Below are 26,977 nucleotides of genomic sequence, written 5' to 3' on the forward strand. Positions count from 1 at the left end.
CCCCCCCCCCCCCCCCCCCCCCCCCCCCCCACCGCTTTCCCCATACCCTTCGCCCATACTTTTGCATCCTCTACCCCAAGCCTCCTCCCTTCCTCGCCCAAACACCTCGCAGGGTTGGAGTGCACGAGAAAGTGCCCAACTGATTAGGAACCAAGCTATGGGTCGGTTTGGTTGAAATTAAGGTTTGTTTCAGATTTCAACCAATCCGAGCCAGCTCTTTTGTCCCACCCGATTTGTTACTTTCTCGTGCCACCCGGCCCTGGCCTCTCGTCACCTCAAAGGATTTCAGACTCAACAGCAAAAGTATTCATTATTCACAGACTGTTACACTGTAGATAGTTTGATTGTTAGCGCCTTGCCAACTAAGTATTGTCAATCAAAAAACAAAAGCATCTCCGGGTTAACTATAAATGCAGAATAATATTCAAAATAATAAAGTAACAACAACAACAATAGTTATAATATAATTTGATCTCACGCATCACAGTCCACTCAGCCGTCCAAGCGGCCACTATACCACAGCCAACAACAGTGCAGTATTTTTCTTTCGCAAACCCTGCTAACGCCTCTCGCTTAGACTACAGTGTAGTGTCTAAGGCACTTCTCACTTAGGCGACTTTCAGCCCACCGATCGTCAGACAATGAAAGTAGGTCAATATGCTGCATATATATCTATCCTACATACGTGAGAGAGACACTCGTGAGATAATAATCGTTCAAATCACACGTGTGTATATCATGTAAATGAGGTCATGTCAAGCAAGTCTGGCAGGGACCTGTTTTTCCACTGCTTATGATGCCAAAGTCACCGAGACAAACGTCATTATAGAAAAAAAACATTGCGCTCGCTAATTACCCTCGATGAATTTTTAGAACTAACACGTTGCGCCACACTTTCAGAGTGACGTTTCTTTACTTTGACGTAATAGATTGCACGAGGCTTTAGAAGAGATCGAGGTTCCAAAACAAGCGTCTTCAATTTAGCTGCCTCGACTGCAGGACATTTTCAGTAAAATACACGTAAGTACAGTATGTAGGATAAACAGAATACTACATGGCTTGCTGTGTCGTACCAGATTTACACTCGTTGCTTTTTCAAATAGTGAACAGCTCGCTTTCGCTCGCAGTTCAATATTTAAAAAAACAACTCGTGTAAATCTGGTACGACACAGCAAGCCATCTATATATATAAAAGTGTACGGCCGTTGAATATTCTGGTTTTACAATCACCTGGGGTTAGCTGAAACTACTTGTCCGACAGAAAACGTTGCACGTATTCTTGATTGTCTACCTATACCCGTGTGACTTGGAATAATAGGCCGTGAAAGGTAAATATGCGCCGAAATGGCTGCAATTACTGGCCGTATAAAATTTCATCTCACACGGCATCACTGCAGAGCGCCTAGAACTGTACCCACGGAATATGCGCGATATAAGCCTCATTGATTGATTGATTCGCCTTTGGCTAATTGAAACTACTGGCCCTAAGAAAAAAACTACTATAATAAGTAGATTGCCGGTTAGCCCAAACAAAGAGTTTGAGGCGACAAAGTGCGTGAAAAGACAAAAGAGAGAGCATGCCGTCTACATTTCATAGTCTCTTTTGCGAAGGATGTGCAAGGTTTGCGAAAGAAAAATATGTCCGTTCCAACGTCACAGCCCATTCCATTGCCATACAAGCAAATAATACAGCAAGATTACACATGAGGATCGAAGAAAGTGTCCGTCTCTGTACACTGAAATAACCGTTTGCATTGTCCTCGTCGAGGTACGAAATGTGCCAAGCAGTTTGTTTTTTGTCATGTCCACAGTAACAGCCAACGCGCCTCGCTGTCTCTTAAAACGCATGACAACGTCCTCGAGTAGTAGTAATATCAAAAATAGTACACAGTCTTTTCAGGTTTTTCAGTCTTCTGGACTGAGATTCGTCTCAGTAACTGGCAAAGATACTGGAATACAAACATGAAACTATATGTACAACTGTATGTCCTTCATGCATTGTACGTGCATTGAAACAACAGCTTCAGTGGTCCCGAAAACACTCGAACGATTCCGAAAATACCAAAAACAAAAATAGCGAAGCACTTCAATGTTTTACTTGGTGTGCCTCAAGAGGTGGTGAAAGGCACAGCTGAAGCAAAACTTGTGTAAAATATTCACGAAATACATAATATACCATACTGTGTCCAAAAAGGCAAAAGGGCACAGCCGAAGCCAAAAGTGTACGATCGGTCCACGAACACATGTTTTCAAAGCCCTTCTTCTCCATGAACTAGTACTGCACCACACTTTCCACAAAGAGATTGTGGGACGTTCTGCGATAGTAGGTATCCGTAAATCCACGAGTAGGTTCATCAGAAGTTCTATGAACACATTTTCTGTTAAACGTACACAGGAAACATACACAAAAAAGGTTGTAGTCTGTTCGTCTCCAACGCTGTCATAGTCACCAAGAGACTGTGTGTGAAACGTACAGTGCCCATCACACGTTTTCCAGTCAAAGCAGGCAAAAACCAAACACAACGAGGCTTTGGTCTGTTTGTTTCTGAGGCTCACACAGGCACTTTGTGGGAAGTCTCATCATCCATTTTTACAAAGACAGAAATCACATGTATGCATACAGACTTCTCTGAGTTCGTTTGTGTCATTCCTTCAGGCATTAAGCGTGTGGAACGATCGTAAGTCCCAGCCATGTTTTCTGCTGAATGAAGACAGAATCCACACATAAGGAGTTTTTGTTTCTCTTCATGTCCAACAATCACCCAGGCACTTCGTATGAAACCTACATCACACCAGAAATCTTGCACAGCGTTCGCCAATGCGTTATAGAACACTTCAAGGAACACATCCTGCCACCACTTTCCGCATACCGCTGGCGATCTCGTTTAAGTCCATCATTAGAAAACGAAGCTGGAACAGGCCGTTTCAACCAACGGTCCGTCAGCGAACATATTCTCTGGGGGCGAATCTGGAACGTTCTGAATGTCAGCGTCAGAGATATCGGCGGGGCTAGAGTCCATAAGCAGATCAGTGAGGCTGAAGTCGTCAGCGAAAGGCTCGTTGGTGGAGAAGAGCCCCATGGCTTCCAGGTCTTCGTGCTGAAGCAGACTCTGCATGTCCGACGTGTCGATGTCGTGAAGGTCCTCGATGTCCTCCAAGGCCGCTGTGGATGAGCTGGACAAGGAAGAAGCGAACTCCAGACTGGCAGAAGCTGAAGAAGAGGCAGAATTTGTCAGGGAAGTTGATATCCCCAGAGATGCGCCTTGGGTCTTCACGCTTAGGATTAGATTCGACGTTGACGAGGCTGCTCCTGGCTTTGTTGGTGTCAGAGAAAGCTGCGTATTACTCCCGTCGCTTGGTACCACTGCAAAGCAGAAGGAGTTGGGCTGAGACTCGACTTTAGCAGGAGCTTTCGCCCCTCGTTTGACTGCGGTCGAGGTCAAGGTCGCAGCCTTAGACCTAGCCTGGGTCAAGGTTATGACCTTGGATTTTGACAGGGGCAAGGTCGTGTCCTCGGGAGAGGGAGTAGGTGTACCGTACAGATCGGGACGGTAGGCTGGGTTGAAGCAGAAGGTATTGGCGGTTGATGAGGCGGTGGTGGTGGCGGAGATGAGGGTGGGGGAGGGAAGCTGCACGTGCATGGCTGCGTCACCGTCGTCTGCTGGCGGAGTCACCTGTGACAGAGACGTAAAGTAGATTGTTACTAAACTACACGATTTTTCACAGAGATGTCTTTACGAAATACAGACACAAACTATAGCACATTCTTTCACATAACCGAATGCCATCATAAACTCAAATTGACACCAAGAACACCACCACCAACAACAGCAACAGCAACAACAACAACAACAACAACAACAACAACAACAACAACAACAACCGCGTCCTTTATGCTATCCTTCTCATTTTTAATGCTATCTAGTAATTAACTTTTTCTTTCATGCTTCTTTAATTTGTCACACAATTGTAACAGCCAGTATGAAAACCTCACTCAGTCACCTACTGCCGTCTCTCCTGGTCAAACTTTGGTATAATGTCGAGTTTCTATTAGATTAAACCTTACTTGTGTAAACACTCATCACGTGCAAACTCATCAATAAAGAACATGTCACATAAGGTGTTTTTTAACGGAGCACCTTGTCAAGAGGCCAACATATAACAAGCTAAAAACAGACATGATAAGAAAAAAGAGGGAAAGAGAGAAGACGAAAAACACAACAACACCCAAATACAAAAATATAGAGCCAGTTTACACTATCAAAACAGGAAAATGTGACCGTTATATTAAAACAGCGAGTTTATTTACTGTCTGTGAATATGACACGCCTCATACGCACTCCCCTGACACGATATTTCTCCCTACAGGTGCACAGTGACACTTGATTAAGCCGCTTAAAATCACGCGTCTCGACTGACGCTAGTGTTTGACAGCAAGCTGTGTTCTGAATTATATATGGAGGAAATGTCTTCTTGAAATAATAGTTAAAAGCAATTGATTGATGTGTGATCTGTACCGGTATCGTATCGTATAAACATTGGGATCACATCGGAGGGAAGTCAGAAATTATAAAACATTTTTTGAAGACAACTGTTTAAAGTGTTGTCCAAAATCGGGACCATTATACAGATATACATGTACCTTGTGTACCTGTAGTTTGCTAGACTTTCCGGAGTTCTGACTAATCGTAAATTGTAAATGAACACTGATGTATTGGTGTGTATATTTTGTTAACTAAACTGAGGTAAACCCAATATCTGAAAGTGACGTGGTAAAGAGATCTTCATAACCAAGCCATAAAGTGTTTCATTATGGTTTTCTTGCTCCGCTCTTCTTCTTCTTCTTCTTCTTTTTCTTCTGTCGCGTACGTACCACAATTCCCACCTACACTCGAATTTCAGACCCATGGCTTTTCCCCGTACAAATATGAACAGCTGAGTTGACTGACATTCGTGTCGTAGGGGGGGGTGTCTTGATTTTTAACGTGCTAATCACAGAAGTGCGAGTTTGACGTGTGACGTCGCAGAGGGTGAAGTGGTTTTTCATAGTTCATTACAGTACAGGAAATGACATCCGCTTCGGCAAGCGTTTAGCGAACCTGCTCCCTGTTGGTTTTCGCGATTCATTATGAGCTTACGAGCTGCTGAAGGTAAAGAGTAGAGTCAGTTCTTGTTTGCTTCTGCTGTGACAAGCACGCCGAACCCCACTAGAGTCATCTTTTGGAGAGAGGAGTGTTAGCTAGGTATGTTCGTTCTATCATGTCGTGAGTTTGAGAGAAGCTCGTGTTAAAACAAAACTGACTGATACGCTTGCGGTGGTAGGCGTTCTATCATATATATTTCTGACATGTCGAAAGTGTATGTCCATACGCTTGAGAATGATGATAGGATGCGGTAAAAGAAATATAAATATATATATGTTCATCCCACAGCATTACTTATTCGTATCTCAGTATTTTCAACTAGAGAGCCGTGAGGAAAGTTTTTGTATCAAACCCACTCACATAAATTGACTAGCTGCCGAGCTACAGTCGGTGTTGTTGAGCTTTTTCACGGAAAAAGAAAATAGGCCGCACTAAAACTGTCTCCTGATATAAAAAAATATATATATAAAAAGATTTTTTTTTAAATGTGAAGCGAAGGGAGGGAGGGATTTACGGTGGGGGGGGGGGGGTCAGGGGTGTTCTTTGCCTGCTGAATAAATTATTCATGCTCAGTCGGAATGTGAGGGAACGTGAGAAACCCATGCACTGGACAAAGCAGGCTGAACTAAAGCTGCATTGCTCAGACGAGTGTATTCTTCGCTCTCTTTCTTTGACGTTACTTCTGGCCTATTCGTGGCGCTGAACTGGTGCAAACACAGTAGGGTGGATACAGAGGTGCTTGCGTTAAACAACCTGGCATAGGCAACCAGGAAAGTGAAAACAGAAGAACATAAATCTAGCATCTACCACCTACCTAAACAAACGAACACTAGGGCTTTGCCGGACTGAGTGAGACTGACAGGCTGACCTAATCTTGACGGTCAACGAACACGCACCCTCGCGCGTGCGCACACACACACACACACACACACACTGATACGATCACCACCGTTGTGATAAACCTGAGTCAGAAAAAATGTCTGTTACTGTGTTTATACTGTAACAGGTGTACACCATTGACCAAAATCCCCATCACACCCCCACAACTGAACTGCGGAGTCACCAGCAGATCATACATCATAAACGACAACAATTATGAAAAGTCGATCCTTACCTCCATAGAAGACGGAACCTGCTGACTCTTCCTGACTCCTTTTCGGAAGTCGTCATCAATGACAAGATGGTTGAACTGCTTTCGGTTCCCTTGCCCCGCACCACCTGCACCACTACTGGCACCACTCTCAGACACACCACCCTGAGACTGAAGACGACTCTGCGACGATGCTGCTCCCTGAAGCATGCACACTAGGCTGTTGTTCACCTTATCGCTCACAGCCTGAGAACTACACTTCGACGAGGAGGCGTTGGTCGTCGAGTTGCCTCTCCGGGAATTCCCGGTTTTACTGCTTCTGCCGCTGTTGCTGCTATTATTGTTACTACTACCACCAGCTCGGGTGTTCTTTGCTGAGGCTGCAGTCTTCTTGCTGCTGCTGCTGCTGCTGCTGCTACTACTGCTGGCGCTATGACCGTCTCTGATCTTGGGTTTGGAGATGCGCCCACTCTCAGTCTTGACAGGCTTGGCTGGGGCCTGCAGCTTGTTCTTGTTCTTGCGGGGCTTGTACTTGTAGTCCGGGAACTCTCTGGCGTGGAGCTCCCGCAGTCTCTTGGCCTCCTCGATGAACGGGGCCTTGACCGAGTCGTCCAGCTGCTTCCACACCGTGCCCAGGTGCTTGGAGATGTCGGCGTTGTGCATGTCTGGACGCTCGGCCGTGATCTCTCGCCGCTGCTGCTGGGACCAGATCATGAAGGGGTTCATGGGGCGCTTCACCCGGCCTTCCTTCGCCGGCTTCTTGGGCTTGGTGGCGTCCGAGTAAGGCGTGGAGGTGCAGGTGGGGTCCACGGTCATGGAGGGCAGGACGATCCCGCCGCGCTGCCGCATCTGAGTGTTGATGAGCACGGTGTGGTTGAACACGGGAGAGTCCGACCGCATGCACCGCGCCGGGGTGGCCACGTTCGGGGACACGGGGGCCGGCACGCTCACTGCCACAGACTCCGGAGACAGAGGGGAGTATATCGAGAGGATATCACCCGTTGCCTGGGAGCTGGGCGACAGAGGGGTATATGATACCATATTATGATCCGCTCCTCCTCCGCGCTGAGACGACACGCTGATCTGCGAAGAACTGCTAGTGCTGCTGCTAGTGCTAGCTGGCGAGTCTGCCTCGAAGCGGAAAGAGAAGACATCACCGCCAGTACTGTGTTGCATAGGCACAAAGTTGGACTGGCCGTAGAAGTCTTTGAGCGTGGCAGGGCTCATGGCATCGTCGGAGGAGAGGTTGTACGGGGGCGGGGAGGGGGAGGTGAGGTCGCTGCTGTTGTAGGGACTGTCGCACGACGCCTGTGACATGTAGTGCGGGCTGTTGGTGTACGTATCCATGGTCAGCCTGTCTCACACCATCACTGTACATGACAGTCACGACAAAGACTCGCTATAGTGTCTCGCCGGGTCGGTCGGTGTACGCTTACAAGTCAATTGTATTGAACGCATACCACGCCCCAGTGGAGACAGTTAAAGTGCAGAGAGCGTGGGAACTCGGGTTCACTGTTTCTCAATACTACTGAACTTTACAAAATGCTGTTTTTTTTAATCTCGTTTTTTCAAGTTCTGAGTATACTCATGGGAAACTGTTGCTTAAACTCGGTCACTCGACGTTTTCCAAAGTCAGCTCAGAAGTTTACGTTTGTTGACTTCTGATCACGAACTGGTGTTTCATTGATCACAAGTTCACACATCGATCGAACACTGTGAAAGAATAACAAGTAACTCGTTGGTTGCCGCTTTTTTTTGTTTTGGTTTGGTTTTTCAATTTCGCGTTTGTTCTTTCACACACTCTCTCTCTCTCTCTCCTTTTCGTAGCAGTGGAATCGCTCACATGTATAAATCCCAACTGAGAACACATACGAACACACAGTCATGAAAAAAGGTTATTTCCAAACTGCTTTCTCTCTCTCTCTCTCGAGACTGCTCAACTGTACTCCACGTGGGCCAGCAAGCTAGACTGTTTTGAAGTCAACCTCTCAGCTGGTTTTCCCTTTAGACTGAGCCCTCTCTGTCCTTACTCGCTGGCGTGTGCTGACTTTTTCAAGGCTTCTCTCACAAAAAGAAACACAGCGCGTGTGCGTCCCGTTAGAGGCGAGAGACCAACCGTGTGCTCTGTTTTGATTTCGCAACACCAATCGCTGTCCGCGTTTATCATGAAACTCCGCCCTCTTTTGATTCACTAACCGGAAAGTTGTGGAAATTGCGCTGTAATCTAAGGGGAATAACCCTTTTTTTTTATCAGTAGCCTAAAGACGGCAACATTACTTCCCTTAGGTGACTTCATGGAAGGGAGACAACCAACTTCTATTAAGATTTTGTAAGACTGGTTTCCTCCCCTGTACCAATATCTCGATACAACCAAAGAAACTACAATGGGAAGAAGGATAACTTCCTCATTGGGCATGCTTAGAAATGAGAATGGCTAAATACGAGTTATTGCCCTTTTCTACATGCTGACCAGGCTGTCTCCTGCTTTGTCATGACTAGTACAGTCGATCTTTCTCATGCTGTGACTTGCTTTATTTTCACATTTTCGGTATTTAAAACAGCAAACACACACACACACACACACACACACACACACACACACACATACACTGAAGAAGTTTCCATTCTGATTCGGTTATTTTATTTGGTGCTATATGTTTGCTTCACATTGTTTCTTCTTTTACATTGCTAAACACATCCATAATGCATGCATGGCTCATTCGAAAGAGGGCAACTGAATAACTGATGCCCAATAGCAATAAATACTGAACAACTGAACAATAAATAGCAATAAATGATGACAGCGCCAAGTTTTTAAGTACAAAGTGAAATCATGTGACTGGACAAAGGCACAATTACAAAATACAAATAAAAAAATCGAGGCTCATTTTAAATTAAGTTCTCAGCTCATGGGGAAGCATAAGGTGACCCTAGAAACCGAAATTAGGAGACCTCCCGCCCCCAGGGCAGACTACAAAAAAAAAAAGGGGGGGGGGGGGGCTAATTTGTGAAAAAGTATAAAAGGAATCGAAAACTGTATACATGTATTTAGTTAATACCCCAAAAATTGTATAGTATATACAATGTCAGACCACATGAGCTGGTCAGACCCTAAAGAAATTTTGTTAGTCTTTGCTTAGGCAAAACAAAGCAAAATAGCCTGTTTACGGTATCCCGACCAACCCTATTTTTCTAGACCAACCCTAGACTTTTTTTTTTGGCATTTGGAAAAAAAGAAAAAGAAAAAAAAATCAATTTTGTTCCTGTTTTTTTGCAAAATAATTTAAAAAGATGGTTATAAATTTTTTTTAAGAAAAGCCGACCTACCGACCCTCTTTTTGTGTGCCTATGTTACTGTAAACAGACTAAAAGGTACATCAGAAACAACACACCAGGGAGGGTCCAAAATTGTATCAAAATATAGATGGTAGGGAATTCAAAATAAAAAAGACAATAGACAAAACATGTACTTCGGCTCATAGAGCCTTCTTTAATTTTTGACTCATTAAGTCCATGCTCCGAGAGTCCTTTTTTTAATTTTGAATTGCCTACCATCTATTTTTTTTATACAATTTTGGACCCTCTTTGTACGGAGAGAGTTGGCAATTGTTAATCACATTCTCTCATCTCATTGACTCTCCTTCAGCTCCTTGGTAACATGCGTTCCCGTCTCTGCCAGGATTGGACACAGCAGCAGATAACCGGTAAATATGTAACAGGCATAAATGGCAAAATAGCTCGCCTCGCCTGATAATATATGAGACAACTGTTCTACTACAAAGTCTTTCTTGGGAGGCTTGGCTAATTTACTCGCTCGTTTTACACGGGGTTCCATCGTTTTCTTTTCTAATCGGAAAACCTTGCTCCTCAGTTTGTTGACCTTCTGCCAAAGTTCCGCTTCACGAGGGGATGGGGAAGATGACGACTTTGATGCTTTACATCCTATGTCCTCCAGGATCGCCTGAATGTCATCTAAAAAAGAAAACACACATAAAATAACATAACCATAACAAGTTACAACCTGGAAGAAATTAAAACACGTGTAATTAAATCACAAAATGAAAATAAACAATAGCGTAGGAAGGCAGGCCAGAAATGAAGTGTATTAGCAACTATGGATACGATGTGGAACAATGATGGAATTGACCTTGTTTGGTACTGAATGGGTGAGGCCATTAGAACTGTACCCACGGAATACGCGCTATATAAGCTTCATATTGATTGATTGATTGACTGATTGATTAGGACAACAGTACCAGGTAAACTCCTCACACACCATGCCTCTTTCTTTCTTTCTTTATTTGGTGTTTAACGTCGTTTTCAACCACGAAGCTTATATCGCGACGGGGAAAGGGGGGGGGGGGAGAGATGGGAATAGAGCCACTTAATTGTTTCTTGTTACACCATGCCTCTAACAGGATATGTTTCCCATCTTTACGTGTTGGAACTACAGGTACAATTTCATCCATCCATGCATCCGCCCTATACAGCTTCTTCTTCTTCTTCTGCGCTCGTGGGCTGAAACTCCCACGTGCACTCATTTTTTTTGCACAAGCGGAATTTTACGTGTATGATCGTTTTTACCCCGCCATTTAGGCAGCCATACGCCGCTTTCGGAGGAAGCGTGCGGGGTATTTTTGTGTTTCTAAAACCCACCGAACTCTGACATGGATTACAAGATCTTGTGCTTGCGTGTACACACCAAGGGGGATAAGTCACTAGCAGGTCTGCACATAAGGCCAAAAAAAAAAAATTGTCTGTTTAGGGTAACATGACCAAAAAAAGTAGGGTCGGTAGGTAGGTAATTTTTTTTTTTTGTTTTTTTGTTTTTTTGTTTGTTTTTTTGTGTGTGTAAATGCTATGTTGGCTGAACATTCACTTCTTATATTTGATGAATACATGTTTCAAAACTAACGTATAAATAAAACAGAGAGAAAGGGAGAGAAAGAAACGCCAAATGTCTCTTTTTAGCATTTTTACCTCTTTTTTTTTTCTTTTTTTTTTTGAAATCAAAAAAAAGTTTTTGGGTCGGCGCCAAATCGATAGGGTCGGTCGGGTTACCCTAAACAGACAATTTTTTTTTTTTGGCCTAAGTTGACCTGGGAGATCGGAAACATCTCCACACTTAACCCACCAGGCGGCCGCGACCGGGATTCAAACCCTCGACCTTCCGAGTTAATAGACCGACGTCTTACCACCCCGCCACAGCGCCCGTCACCCTATACAGCAATTATCAACTATGTAATGGATGGGTTTAAACATTTTTTTGATGTCAGGGTGTTCTTCATGGTTAAAAATCTCTTACCTGGTTGAACAATTTGTGCATCAGGCGACAGGTCGGTGCTGGCTTCATTTGTAGCTACCCTTTGCGATGGTGGCTTCCTCCCACTAGCAACCTGCAAATGCACAGCTCTTTAACTGACAAACTCACAACCAACACCCAGTCACAATGAAACAATTCTCCCAATTTCATGGCATTGGTCTTAGGCCACACAAAAAAGTGTATGTTTCTCGTAAGGCAAAACAAAAAATAATCTGTTTACAGTATCCGGACCGACCCTATTTTTTTCCCACCGGCCCTAGACTTTTTTGGGGGCATTAAAAAATGAAATTAAAATATTCAGATGGCTAAAATACAAAAATAAAAAGCCGACCTACCGACGCTATTTTTGGGGGGCCTATGTTACCTTAAACAGACTTTTTTTGTGGCCTAACATGACTAAAGGTGGAGATTTTTTTTCTAAACTTTTTTTTTTTTAAACCATCTTTTTAACTTATTTTGTTGAAAAACAGGAAAACAATTGATTTTCGAATACCCCTTTTATTTTTGAAAATGCAAAATAAAAGTCTAGGGTCGTCGGGAAAACATAGGTAGGGTCAGGTGACCAGAAACATACAACTTTTTTGTTGTTGACGCCGACCCTATACTTTTTTTGCCATTTGGGGCTGTTTTTTGGCAAAATAAGTTCATCATATCATCATAATCAAGACGTCGATCCAAAATAAGTAACTTTTTTTTTGTTGGCCTTATCATTTTTTTGCGCTAAATGCAAACAGGCATTATTTGATGGGAACAATGCTGGTTTTTTTCAATTCTTACATCAGCCTCAAACTTGTCATTACTCAACCTGCATTTAATAGTGTGCTTCATTGGTTTGCAAAAAACCTAAAACCAATAAATAAATAACCTTCGGTGGTGGATTGGGCACTGCAAACAATGTCGGGACAGCATTCCACACAAGTGATCCTCTCTGCAGGATTGTTTTACTGGTTGGCCTCAAAGTCAAAGTGATCAGTACAAAGCTTGAGACCTTGAACATCAGCTGGCTGCAGCTTTTCAAAGTCCTCTCGCCTTGTGAATTGCATCCATATTCTGCACCTAGTTTGACAATAAAAACAACAATGTTATTGTTAAACTAAGCAAAAAGGAAAGACAAAAAATAAATCAGATCTTCAGTCTAAATCTAACGCTCTGCCTGAACGCAAAACGGATGAGTGATGTACCTTTGTACTGTAGTTTTCCCGTAAGCAAGGTTTGATAAAGATTTCGGCAAATATGCCCACGGGTAGTTTGTCATCAAGTGTAAACTGTTGTTTTGTACTGACTGCTGACTCACACTCACAGTCGTAAGTACAGTGTACACAGGCACAGGTACACACGCAGACACACGCGTACATAGTACAGCTAGTACAGAAATCTCAGGATGAACCGATCCATGCTATGTTTGTAATATTTCATTTGCATATTAGTTCTATAAATACTGTAGTATCATAGCAGACAAAAATGCCCAGACAGTTGGCTTATCTGAGTGAGTTGACTCGAGCCATTGCATTCTCATTCTGAAGAAGGTAAACCTGATGAAATAATCACTGCACAACCCACCTTTTTTCTTCTTTAGGGAACTTGTGGAAAGTTTTCCCGAAGCAGCTCTGTTTGTAACGGGCGTTCTTGCAACAAAAAGCCGAGCACAATTTACCACCACCTCGCACGCGATCGGTACCTACGCGATCCGCCATTTTGTTTTCGCCGTCAGCATGTGACTAGGGACGATAACCCACAAACACTTTTTCGCATTTTCTTATCAAGTTCCACGTCTTCCTTATGTACAGTGTTTGATACAACAGAGTGAACATGGCAGAAAAAGAAATAATTATGTTATTTTAAAAACACTGAAACATAAGCGTACTCTTAAAGTGACAGTGGCAACAACCTGACTCGGTGCCCAAAGGGTGGTCACTCCGGTCATCCTGTGAAGATTTTGTTTGTTTGTCGTTGTGTTTTATCTTCTTTAGCCTACTTTTTTTTCTCTCTTTCTGTCTTTTTTGTTTGTTTTTTGTTTTGAGCGGGGAACTTTTTTTGAGAAATTGACATACCTTCGAATCCTTAACCAGAGTGTCCAGAGAATAAAGTGTTGACTGAGAGTTCGCGGGTTCAATTCCTGAAGAGGCAACATTTTCTCGTGGGCATGACAATTATTGTGTTTGTGTCTGTATGTGTGTCTGTCCGTGTGTGTATGGGGGAGAGAGAGAGAGAGAGAGAGAGAGAGAGAGAGAGAGAGATTGTTGGTGGTGTTTGCGTCCCACATACACACACACACACACACACACACACACACACACAAACGTACACTCTTCAAACCAACACTAGTTTTATTTCACATTTTGTTCAACACATGATTCTCAAGGCCTCTTTAAAATGAAGTCAAACACAAAACAGTACCCGTATCGAACACACAGTGGTAAGGATAAAGGCACACGCCCACGGGTAGAAGCAGACCAAGGACTTCGACAGACTGATTATCCTGGCTCTCACATCACCAATAGGTCCCATTAGGCTGCATGGGAGAAAACATAAATACTGTTACTGCAACAAATACTTGTGATTATCCGATTGTGCATTTATGTTTGGCCCGGGGTTTTATGGGTCGCGGGGCGCTCAGACACGGAAACACACACGTAAACAGTGACGTACGCGTGCACCTAGGCACGCACGGCACACACGAACACACACACACACACACACACACACACACACACACACACGCACACACACACACACACACACACACACACACCTTCTCTCTATTTCTCTTTCTCTCTCTTTCTTTCATTTTTACTTTCTTACACATGCCACTTTTCCCACATGTTTTTTTTTTTTAATTGATCAGAGTTTGTGGATAGACTTGGCGTGATAGGTGCCGCCGTCATTTTATCAATCTTACCAGTGGTGACGCAGAGTCCATCATGACACTTGTCAGACCCGTGGCAGTTACTGCAGGGGGCGCCACTGGCGTAGGCAGCGTGGTTGCCATTGATGGCCATGTTGCCCCTATAGCAACCAGACAAAAAAATGTCATTCATTAAACAAACACAAATTAAGCTGTGCACAGGAAGCATCTTCAATATTGATTGTTGGTATTTTTGCAAGCAAAGGGATGGTCTAATTCCATGTAAAAACTGGGCAGATCTGAGGTGGCGAACAGAACTGTATTCGATCGAGGGAAAGACCGTTCTTTTATATAAAACGGTAAGGCTTGCTGTGTTTTAAGAGTGTTAATTGCAACGAATCTTATATCAATCAGGTCGCTGAATTAACAACTGTGCAAAATAATGGTGACGGGGGGCATTTGAATAACAAATTGTGAGCTGCAGTGGAACCCCCCTTTTCAGACACCCCCCCCCCCCCCCCCATATGCCCCAATGTGAGTCTACCTCCGTTTTGAGACTTTTTTCTCTCAGAGTTTCTGTTCATAACATCTGTAAACTTACTCCCATTTTATAAACTCCCTCTTTTTGAAGACCCCATTTGTGACCCTCCACCACGAAATGAGTCGCATGTCACCTCGCGCGGTTCTGCGCTAGGCTTAATAATTATAAGTCCGGGGAGTGTCTGGTAACAGTGTGAGGGTCACCTTTGTCACAGGCATATAACTCAAACAGTTTTTGCTCTTTTTTAAAACGGTTTTCACCACTGGATAGAGCATAAACATCTCTTTGGGAAAATGTACAAAAATATGAAAATCATGCAAAGGTGACATGCGACTCATCCCGTGGTGGAGGGTCACATTTTCTCATATTTTTGGAGGTCTAAAAACGGGGGCTCAACTGTACTATTTTAGCGTATCAACAACTCATGTCCCTAAAAGGAAAATGTCCTGTGAGGACGTTAAGGACCCCCATTTTCTACTATTTTAGTCAGTAAGGCGGTTTACCATTCAGTTAGTCAGACGGTCAGTCGCTCGTGCAGCCACACGCTCACATTTCACAGACTTCTTTTTCTTCTTCTTGTGAATTTGTACGCGCATGACCGTTTTTACCCCGCCATTCAGGCAGCCATACGCCGATTTCGGGGGAAGCATGCTGGGTATTTTCGTGTTTCTATAACCCACAGAACTCTGACATGGATGACAGGATCTTTTCCGTACGCACTTGGTCGTGTGCTTGCGTGTATACACGAAGGCGGATAAGGCACTAGCAGATCTGCACAGAAGTTGACCTGAGAGGTCGGAAAAATCTCCACCCTTAACCCACCAGGCGGCCGCGGCCGGGATTTGAACACACGACCTTCCGATTAGGAGGCCGATGTCTTATCCACGACACCATTGCGCCATTTCACAGACAAGCGTGGTACATTGTACCGATCATCAGTCAGTCCGCCAGTCAGTCTTATTATTTTACTTTTGGAGAAATATAGTCACAGATCTTGCAATAGACAGCGTTGTGGGAGATGGTGTAACCGGCTCTCGGCTTCACATTGGTAAAGTGAGCCACCGTCAGAAATTCAGTAAGTCATTCATAATTAGTTAGTCGGTCAGCCAGACACAAAACTAACATCGGTGTAGTCGTTGTGTGAGACAGCATGGCACACTGAGCCAACGTCAGAAAGGCATTCATAATTAGTCAGTCAGTCAGTCGGTCAGTCAATCAAACAGTCAATAGTTTAGTCTCTCAACTCACATAGGTGTAGTCCGACATAGGCAGCGTTATGGGAGATGGTGTAACAGGCTTTCTTCAGCCTGGCACAGTGAGCCACCGTCATTTATTGGTTAGTCAGTCAGTCAAACTCAACTCAACTCAACTCAACTCAAATTTTATTGGCTTCAATTTTCATAGAAGAATTTGTCTTGCGCTTGGGAGAAAGTAAGAGTATAACATATAAAAACAGCATTCATATCACATTTCATGTATCACACACAGTAATCACTAGTATAAGCCTACAATTATCACATTTGTACCTGTATCATACATGCAAATAAATAGTATCACATTTCCACGTATCACACACAATATATACATTACATAACATACAGCAAGCTTCCATCTCCCGCGCCCCCCCCCCCTCCCACACATACATATCCTCGCACGTGCGTCGACTCCATACAAATGACATCATCAGTCCATTAACTAAAATGCACAATGACTAGTAGTGGGTACATGATACTTAATACGTGCTCAACTAGACCTGCTAACTAAAATAATAACAGAAACAAAAACAAGGAATGGGCACAACATTTACACGTGTGTGACCTACTTACATCAGGTGCCTGTGATCTATAAATAACAATGATTGCGTTTAAAGTAAAACATGAATAATGCCGATGTTTACTAACAATGAATACATAACAACTAAGATAAGAATGTATGTGCTTTCATAATATGATTATTTTATAAAACACAGTGGGGAAATTTGGAAAATAATTTTTATACGAAACTGCGCACATCGAGTCGAGCTCTGTAGCGTGTGTGTTCGGAGGCAGGAGACACACATGGCTGTGGATATTAATTGTTCGGTGGATTAAAAAGGATACCCCGACTTCGGCAGGGCAGAATGAGGTACAAGACGGTGTGCTGTATTGCTGTGTGTGTGTGTGTGCTGTGCAGACATTCTGTGTTATGTGCATGTTCTATTCTAGTCTGTCCGTAGGCTTCCTCTGAGAGCCTATTGTGTACAAGGGGAGGTCACTTCCGCCTTATAAACAAACACATGTGGAGACCCACAGAAATACCATAGCATCGTAATGAAAGAGGGCAAAAATACTGATAACAGCAAGGTAAGACAGGTCTAGGACATTATTTCTAGGACTGACTAAGCAATAGAACAACATCATGATCTTCATAAGCAATGATAGTGAGAACAAAACAAAATTCTTACTCTTCTGACTGCTCCCAGTGATTGACATTCAAAACATCCATCCTGTTCTATTCTAAATAGTTGTAAAAAAACTTCATAAGAATAATATTAAACATACATACTTAATTTGTTTAAACATAATTCTAGTGTAAAAGTATACTTTATAAGATGTGGAGATAATTTTAAAACATGAAGATAAAAAACACAACAATAACATGACAACATTAGAGTACAATGCATTCCTAGCTAGCTCTGAGGAAAACACCATTGTACATTTTTCAGTTTCACATGCATGCACTAAGTGGTATCATTAAGAACTGAGATGGCGGATGGAATAAACGACTTCCGCATGCGAGAGGTTCTACACTTTGCAGCTCTGTATCTACGCCTAGATGGCATGAGTGCAAACTGATCATGCAGGGGGTGCGATTCATCTTCAAGCGTTTACTCTCTCAACTCACATGGGACTGTAGTCACAGACGACGTAGGCAGCGTTGTGTGAGATGGCGTGGCCGGCTTTGGTCATAGTGTCACAGTGAGCCACCGCGCACGCCACTTTGGTGGTTCGGGCTGCTACCACCTGACAGCAGTGTGAGTTTAAATGTTCAGTTAATTTAGTGTCGTTATACTTCAAACATTCATCATCATCATCATCATCATCATCATCATCATCATCATCATCATCATCATCATTTTCATCATTTTCATTATTATCATCATCGTCGTCGTCGTCATCGTCGTCAGTCACCGTCACCGTCATTATCATCATCATCATCATCATCATCATCATCATCATCATCATCATAAATAAGAATACATGCGCAATGAATTAACAAGCGACTCTCATCCAATGTGGTCTGCTGGTTGCTATGTTATGTGTGGAGTGTTTTCGTCATGTTGTTGTTTGTTCTTGCCGTGAATGAGGTCATTTGCTTCGTCAGAATAAACATGTTTACCTTGTATTCTCTCCCCATAAAGGGGTAAAGGGGGGAGCAAGTGTTCAAACGATATTGACCATTTACGATACTTTCCTTCCTGTGTGACTTATCTTGTACACAATCAAACATTATAACCTAGCTTTCACAAATGGGCAGGTGGGCCAGTACAAAATTGATCAAATTGTTCAAAAAACTGTTTTTGATATTTTGGCAGACAATGGTTCCATAACATAATTTAAATGCATGTGTGTCTGTGTTTTTGTCAATAGTGTCATATTGATGTGTCAATGAAGACAATATTTGAATAGTTCTATCTTCAACGTCGTTTTTCTCATTTCAGCCATTTTTGCGGCAGTTGCATCTTGGGGGTTGCGATTTCTCTGGCCGTAATTTAGCTAGAGCAATAATGTTTTGTGCAGTTTGTGCAGAATATAACATTCGGTGGGATTACGAAAGGATTTTGTTACCATTGTATTACAGTCATAACCAGATTATTTCAAAAAATTATTTTGCAGGGGTTACCCTAAAGTTTGACGGTTGTAACAAAGAAATGTCCCTAACTCCAAATATAAATATAATAATCAAAATCTGCTTCGTAATCCCCTAGAGCATACCCAGAAAGATAAAATATAACAATAATTAGAAGTGTGACAATCATATCTGCTGAAATATCATATCCCCCCTGTACTCCAATTTTGTCTGTATTTGACTGTTTTTGTCGCGTAAAACAAAAACCAGCAACCCAAAATACAAAAAGTGACTATCATTTGTCATTGTTTATTCATTTCTTTCATAAAATAAGATTCAAACAAATTAAAACATTCAAATAAAAAAAACATAGTGCACTGGCCCACTGTGAAGGAGATCACACACACTTGCCAAAAAAAGGGGCATAAGTGGGCTTGTTGCACCCCTGCTACTCAATCGAGGATTTGTCTCCATTCCCTGTGTGACTTACTCCACTCTTATCAGTCACAAAGTGACGCTTCGTTCGGAAATCGGAGTAGTTTTGTAATACACGATTGCCAGCTTTAAACCGCCCTTTAAGATACAACGGTATTTAGACCGATGTTCTCCGCCTGTGAAACATCTCGATTTGTGTATTTTGCGGAGGCAAAAGAACACACACACACACACACACACACACACACACACACACACACACACACACACACACGCACATATATAGATAAATAACCAAAATATACATGCGTGTAGTGACAGCAGTCGTAATGTCCATGGAAGCAACAGTCGACACTGCCGCGGTTGAACTTCTTTAGATCACCACCCTAACCCCCCCCCCCCCCCTCTCCTAAAATAAATGAATAAATAAATAAATAAATGGATAAATAAGCAAAATAGATAAATCACCAAACTATACCTGTGTGTAGTGACTGCAGTCGTAATGTCCATGGAAGCAACAGTCACAACTGCCGTAGTTGAATTTCCTCAAATTACCACATCAACCACAATTACCACGCCCTTCCAAAAATAAAAAAAATAAAAATATGATATATATCAGCAAAATAGATAAATCACCAAGCTATACCTGTGTGTAGTGACAGCAGTCGTAATGTCCATGGAAGCAACAGTCGATACTGCCGTGTTTAAACTTCTTCAAATTAACACCCCCCCCCCCCATTTTTTTTTAAATCAACAAAAAAATAAATAAATAGATAAAATGCCAAACTATACCTGTGTGTAGTGACAGCAGTCGTAATGTCCATGGTAGCAGCAGTCGAAATTGCCGTGGTTAAACGTCTTCTCGGTCATCCAGCTGGTGAGCGCTCTGTGGATGTAGTAGTCGTCGGTGTGGGTTCTGGGAGATGAGTAGTACAGGTTCTCACCGATGTTGTGCTGGTGTTGATGTTCAAAGTTGCACTTGTCGGCCCACGCCTTGGCCCCGTGGGCAAGGGTTGCGTCCCACACCTGTTACATTTAGACAACGATGGTCTATTCGTGTGAAGGCCTGGGCCCAATATTGACGATTGAGTACAGGTAAACCATGGGATGAAGAAGATAGAAAGAAAGCAACAACAACAACAAAAGAAAATGCGACTAAAAAACATAATGATATTATTTGTCCACAAGCATCACACTGAAGTAAAAAAATTTCTAACAAAAAACCTTATCTGTTCCGCAAAATTGTCAAAACTATCCAAAATTACCATTGTCGACCGAACATAAGCACATTCAACCAAATTCAACGCAAACTACCCCACACATGTACCAAAATGACCTTTCATTTTGTTTTTAAATTAACACTACTCACCAGCTCATACAGATTAGAGCCATGTTCGGCCTTCGCTTCCTGACGCCGAATATCATTGTGTCCAGTCAATGTGGCTTGCTTGACCGTCACGGCCGTTGTCCACTCGACCGCCAGCACGCAGCATACTGCCAACAACAATGAAGAATTCATGTTTCTTTGAATGTTCGAGTCCGTTGAAAACACTCTGGGCTTGTGGATATAATTATAGAGTCCGAGGTGGTATCTGACGTTTAGGTGTTGTGGTGCCACAGGTCACTGTGACGAGAGAGTTGGCTAGTTTAGAGTCTTTGTCAGGATGGGTTTGTTTGTGTGTGATAGGCTTGTGTGTGTGTGTGTGTGTGTTTGTGTGTGTGTTTGTGTGTGTGTGTGTGTGTCTGCGTATGTCTGTGTGTGTGTGTGTGTGTGTGTGTGTGTGTGTGTGTGTGTATGTCTGTGTGTGTGTGTGTGTGTGTGTTTGTGTGTCAGTGTCTGTGTATGTACGTGTGCGTGTGTTTGTGTGTGTGTGTTATTGCGCGTGCGTGCGTGCACGCAGGTATGTGTGTATGTGTGTGTGCGCACGCCTGTTTTTCGGTATGTGTGCGTACGTAAATGCGTATGTGCCTGCGTGCTTGCGTGTGTGTAATAATACTACCGTCCATGCACAGGGTTCAACATCTTCTTATACACCGCATTTCTGGAGTCCATACAAACTGAGTGGTCACAATCCTATCGTGAGATCAAAACCTGAAAACTTTACCCTGGAAAGTAATTCAGTCCATCTGCCAGTGCCAAAGGGTTAGCAAAAACTGGGTCAGTCAGGACCCATTTGACCAGATAGCGAAAGCTATATATTTATGCTCACCATAAAAAGATAATACACAACTTATTCAAGAAATGACTTGAAGAAAAAGTAAAACATCAGGTGACCTGGAGCTTTCATTATAAGGGGAAGAAATTATGCAACGAAAAATGTGACGGAAAAAGGCCAAAGTACTGTATGGGTTTTTTCTTCACGGGGTAGACAATTAAAGCCTCGATTTTTTATTCAGATGAGGTAGAAGAGTTTATGTCAGTGACATATTTGAATAATTGAAATGCGGCAGGTCTTTAACATAAATAATTTGATACAATAAATAAATGATTCAATGTGTGGAAAGTGACAAAACGTTACAGCGTTTGCTCTGGTTTGGTGAATGCTTGAAACACTCTGAGAAATTCTTCTGAGCAAGCAAAGAAACAGAAGTTGCATACCGATATGACTCTCTATTTTGTAACTTAGACACAAACACACACACACACACACACACACACACACACACACACACACACACGCACACACAGAGAGACACACACACACACACACACACACACACACACATACACACACACGCACACACGCACACACGCACACACATAATGTTTTTTAAACTTTTAATTTGGAATCTACACGCGAAAACGCGAACACAAACAGATCGAGACATAATTAAATTACAATCAGTATCTAATAACGAGACTTTATTGAATTACTTCATACAGGGTGTCCCAGAATACTTGCAACCCATGTTAGTGCTAATAACTCTGCCAATATTTAATGTTATTTGTTCTTATTTTTCAGATTTGCAAAGAGGAGACCATAACAACGAATAATTAGCAATCAGACAAATTTAAAATGCCTTGGACAAAAGAGCAAAAAGTGTTTTGCGTCACTACTTATTTGGAGACGAAATCATTCAAAACGGTGCAAGCCAAATATCGCAGGAAGTTCCACAATTATCCCCAGAAAAGCCAAATTTATCGTTGGGTTCACACATTTAAAGCCACAGGATCAGTCAACAACATCCATTGCTGAACTGAAAGTGGCCATCACCCAGAACATTCGTGCCATCAGGGAGGAAGAGTGTGTCAAGGTGATTGACAACTTTGCTCGTCGGCTTCAAGCGTGTCTGCAGCGAAACGGCGGTCATTTGGAACATGTGCTCTGACAAATGTATCCTGCAAGTAAGAGACCTCAAATCTTCAGTTTTCTAATTGTTATCATCTCACCTTCCAGGATTAATGTAATATTTTTTGGAGTTGCTGGCCTGTGTAATAAACTATTTGTATATATTTGGGTTGCAAGTATTCTGGGACACCCTGTGCAACATTACAGATATCGTACCCAAGGGAAGCGAGCGAGTAAACTAAAGTGTAGAACAGAGGTTCTCTCCCCTGGAACAACCCCGCGGACACTGAGTGCAAGGCGGGCCGTATCGGTAAGGTCGGGGATCACCGTTGTACACCATGTTACCCCTGCAATGAGGCGTGTAAAAAGACATTGAACAGTGTGTATAATGATGATAATAATAATAACAAAATAAAAAGATCACTTATCAATCGCCCATTAAAAGAAAATGTAGTTGCATACCGAAATGACTATATTTTGTACCTTACACACACACATACACACACATACACACGCGCGCGCACGTACACACACGCGTGCGCACGTGCACACACGTACACACACGCGCGCGCACGTACACACACATATGTGCGCACACGCATACACACACACACGCATACACACACACGCATACTGCTTTTACCTAAGAGACCGACTGTATATTGTGCTGTTGTACTTGTCAGACTTGATTGTACCAAGTCCTTCACATGTTGTAATGCGCTTAGAGCCAAATATTTTTGTTTTTTGTAAGGGATAGGCGCAATATAAATACACTTTATTATTATTATTATTACGCATACACACACGCGCGCACACACACACACAAACACACACACACACACACACACAAAGATGCATACACGCTCATAGACACTCATACAAACACACGCACACATACACACACACACACACACACACACTCACACACATACACACACGCGCACACACACACACATACATATACGCAGGCGCATACGCACACGAACACACACACACACATACGCACACACGGCACACACGCACAAACATATACGCTCTGTGAATAGAAAATGCGGGTTTACGGGAGGCGGAGTGGACCTTGAATGAATCAACAAACAAAAATCATTCAGTGTACAAACAAACAAAAACGGGGGAATAGAAGCACGCAAAATAGACAGCGCTTGTGGAAATTGCACGAAATCCAATAAGCCTGTCTGACAACTTTACTGAACAAAACAACAAGAAATGGCGCAGTGTACAAACTATACTTACATGGGGGAATAGAAGCAGGCCACATAGGCGGCGTTGGTAGCGATGGCACGGAATCCTGTCTCGTCGTACAGTTTGCTGCACGGCACAACTGCACAGCCGACACTCTGCGACTTGCTGCTCACAACCTGAACGTGACAATGTTCAAAGTGTTTTGTACACACGCTTGAAGAGGCCGGCCCGGGGATGGCTGGTGGCAATAACGAAGGTGCAATAACCGTAATTTGAACGGAGTTTTTGAGTGGCTATGGTGTATAACTGGGCAGAGAAAAACACACACACACACACACGCACGCACGCACGCACGCACGCACGCACACACACACACAAACACACACACACACACACACACCACCACCACCATTATGACGATACAGCGGTAGCTATGTTTAACGACATTGTAAATGTAAACAAAAATCGGTCGTGATACTGAGGGGTCGTTATATAGAGTGTGTGTTTGTTACATCATGGGTGGATGATGTTTCTGTCCGACGGAGCTTGGTCCATTAGGGAGTTGATTTGTTGGTTCGCTAGTTACATGATGTGTGGGTCAGTTCATGATATACGATACCGACACACGCACAGCCCAGCGGTGACCTCCCGATTAGTTTTCAACTGCTGACGTATTGAAGTCACGGAGACAACTTTTGTTCTCGAAAGTCCATGAACTTTTCTAAGATTTTGATGTCAGAGACTTCACATCGAAAGAGAGGGTCAAAAAGATACGTCTTGGTTATCTAAATCGATATCGTATACATGTTACTGACAGTTCATTTGACTTTGTATGTAAGTTACACACAGCGTGAGGCTTAGATTGCATCTGAGAATAAGTTATAACACAACAAAACATGTATATGTTAAAACACAAAGCAGTCCTTACCTGTGTATAATGACAACAAGAATAGCTCTTGCTGCAGCAGCTAAAACTTTTGTCCCAGTTCAGCCTTTTCTCGTCCATCCAGCTTTTTAAGGCGCGATAAACGTACACGTCGTCCGCCATGTTTCTCGGATAGCTGTAGTACAAGTTCTCTCCCATGTCTCGAGTGCTCGTGTGTCCCCAGCGACACCTAGCGGCCCACTGGTAGGCTCGGTTAGCCAGCTCGTTCGACCATACCTGGGAGAAAGAAATTTTATTTTATCTTTCCATAAAGGCTACATAAGCTACTCTATCTATCATTCCAAAAAACGCGACGTCAGCTATCCAATCATTCCAAAAACGCGACTTCCGCTATCGGCCAACCATAAAGTGATAAATGCAACATCTGCTATCCAATCATTCTATAAACGCGACATCAGATGTCCAATTATTTCATAACGTGACATTAGCTATCCAATCATTCCAATAAAGCGACATCACCCATGCAATCATTCCATAAAAGCGACATCAGCTGTCCAATTATTACATAACGAGACATCAGCTATCCGATCATTTTATGAAACGCGACGTCAGCTATCCAGTCATTCTATAAACGCGACATCAGCTATCCAATCATTCCATAAACGCAACATCAGCTATCCAATCATTCCATAAACGCGACGTCAGCTATCAAGTCATTCTATAAACGCGACATCAGCTATCCAATCATTATATAAACGCTACATCAGCTACTCTATATATCATTCCATAAACGCGACATCAGCTATCCGATCATTTCATTTGTGTGACATCTTCTAACGGACATTTTTCTAACAGTTATTTTCTTTCATCCCATGTCCGCGAAATTCACGACATGTTCAGTCTGAATAGCGCGAAACTTTGATGAACTTACCAGAGCATTCATATTGGCTACATTCTCCTGAGTTGCTTCAAGATTTCTGTAATAATTGTGTCCGTTCAGTGCTGCAATTCTAACATCAGCAGATGAAGTCACCACGAAAGATGTCAGCACCAACAAAACTAGCCATTGGCGTTCACAATTCATCTCTGAAAGTGACAAGAAAAAGATGTCAATGCATTTATTACATGGTTGAAGAAAGAACGGAGAAAGACACACACACACACACACACACACACACACACACACACACACACACACACACACACACACACACACACACTCTCTCTCTCTCTCTCACACACACACGCACACACACTTACACACACTTCAAGTACACACATACACACACGCACACACACACACACACACACACACACACACACACACACACACACACAGACAGACAGACACACATATATATATATATATTAAACTGCTACCTTCAAACTTGAGGTCAAAATCAAGAAAACGGCTATAGAAAAACAACGCCGCAGGATCGCATCGTCTCTTATTTGTCCGATCTTCTGATTGGTTTTGTTTTAAACGGTTCCCACTTCCACCTGTTTTCCAGTTGTCATCTTTGTCTTTGATCTTAAACGACTGCACTACTAATGACAATCCAAACAAGTTTGGCCAATGTCTAAATGTATTGTTTATTTCATGTACGCATAATGTTTGTAATAATATTGTTCACATTGATGTTTCTTATACGATTAAACGCCCCCCAAAAATGATGTGTTTGGAAAAAAACAAAAAAACACTGACGTTTGCTAAATAGGCATACAATCAAAACGTCATAAAACGGGTCGCAAATACCTCCAAATTCCACAAGTAAAATGACTGAAGTTTTGTAAATACAGCACACACACAAATCACATAAAGGTCTGCAAATACCACCAAATTCCCCAAATTCAATGACTGAAGTTGTGTAAATACATCCAAATCCATTCACAGAAAACAAAATAGTGCTGAATGTGCCTGTCTGCTGTAACCTCACCTTCCAGTTCGTGGCGTACGAGCATGAGTAAGAAGTCAATGGCGGGAAAAAGACAATTGCAGGAGTTGTGGTTCCACTGGTTCTTCTCAACCACGTGTTAACGTCGCACACCACGACGCCACATTCGGTGAACTTTTACCGTCTGCTTGGCCTTTGAGAGCAAACTGCACTGAAACTAGTCATACGGGTTCAGTATACATGTACGGGATGCACATGTTCGACTGTGCACAGAACATGGTAGGCCCCATTTATACCGGTCTAGACAGTAGTAGTGCAGTGTGTTTTTTTTAGAAGGTTTTAAAATCCAACGCCGATACTCGATCTTGTTTTGCACGAATCCGGAACGAGTGCGGTCCGGATCCGTGAAAAGGTCTGACTTTTCGTTCTTCTTCTTTTTCTTTTTCTTCTTCTTCTTCTTCTTCGTTCATGGACTGAAACTCCCACGTTCACTCATGTTT

At 42.8% G+C, this 26,977-nt stretch overlaps 4 protein-coding genes and 1 pseudogene across 4 annotated transcripts; all 5 read right to left on the reverse strand.

Annotated features, from left to right (window-relative positions):
• The window catches only part of LOC138966516 (opine dehydrogenase-like), a 15,316-nt pseudogene extending 9,094 nt beyond the window's left edge, over window positions 1–6,222 (reverse strand).
• LOC138965837 (putative transcription factor SOX-14) lies at window positions 6,164–8,230 on the reverse strand. Its single transcript, XM_070337934.1, has one exon. It carries the CDS (start codon window positions 7,579–7,581, stop codon window positions 6,238–6,240), a length of 1,344 nt encoding a protein of 447 aa, XP_070194035.1. The 5' UTR covers window positions 7,582–8,230; the 3' UTR covers window positions 6,164–6,237.
• Window positions 8,231–8,858: 628 nt separating this feature from the next.
• LOC138966499 (uncharacterized) lies at window positions 8,859–13,256 on the reverse strand. The gene is made up of 4 exons (XM_070338768.1): window positions 13,118–13,256; window positions 12,423–12,613; window positions 11,540–11,630; window positions 8,859–10,206 (listed from the first exon to the last, which is right to left on the reverse strand). The coding sequence occupies exons 2-4, from the start codon at window positions 12,552–12,554 to the stop codon at window positions 9,863–9,865; spliced, it is 567 nt and encodes a 188-aa protein (XP_070194869.1). The 5' UTR covers window positions 12,555–12,613; window positions 13,118–13,256; the 3' UTR covers window positions 8,859–9,862.
• A 611-nt stretch (window positions 13,257–13,867) lies between these two features.
• Window positions 13,868–20,761, reverse strand: LOC138965838 (GLIPR1-like protein 1). The gene is made up of 5 exons (XM_070337935.1): window positions 20,576–20,761; window positions 19,999–20,232; window positions 17,827–17,945; window positions 14,457–14,563; window positions 13,868–14,069 (listed from the first exon to the last, which is right to left on the reverse strand). Exons 1-5 carry the CDS (start codon window positions 20,723–20,725, stop codon window positions 14,065–14,067), a joined length of 615 nt encoding a protein of 204 aa, XP_070194036.1. The 5' UTR covers window positions 20,726–20,761; the 3' UTR covers window positions 13,868–14,064.
• A 1,210-nt stretch (window positions 20,762–21,971) lies between these two features.
• LOC138965839 (peptidase inhibitor 16-like) lies at window positions 21,972–26,747 on the reverse strand. Its single transcript, XM_070337936.1, has 5 exons — window positions 26,520–26,747; window positions 25,514–25,668; window positions 24,625–24,858; window positions 23,748–23,872; window positions 21,972–22,843 (listed from the first exon to the last, which is right to left on the reverse strand). The coding sequence occupies exons 1-5, from the start codon at window positions 26,542–26,544 to the stop codon at window positions 22,735–22,737; spliced, it is 648 nt and encodes a 215-aa protein (XP_070194037.1). The 5' UTR covers window positions 26,545–26,747; the 3' UTR covers window positions 21,972–22,734.
• Window positions 26,748–26,977: the final 230 nt, after the last annotated feature.

The sequence above is a fragment of the Littorina saxatilis genome, linkage group LG5 (assembly GCF_037325665.1).
Source record: "Littorina saxatilis isolate snail1 linkage group LG5, US_GU_Lsax_2.0, whole genome shotgun sequence".
NCBI lineage: Eukaryota > Metazoa > Mollusca > Gastropoda > Littorinimorpha > Littorinidae > Littorina > Littorina saxatilis.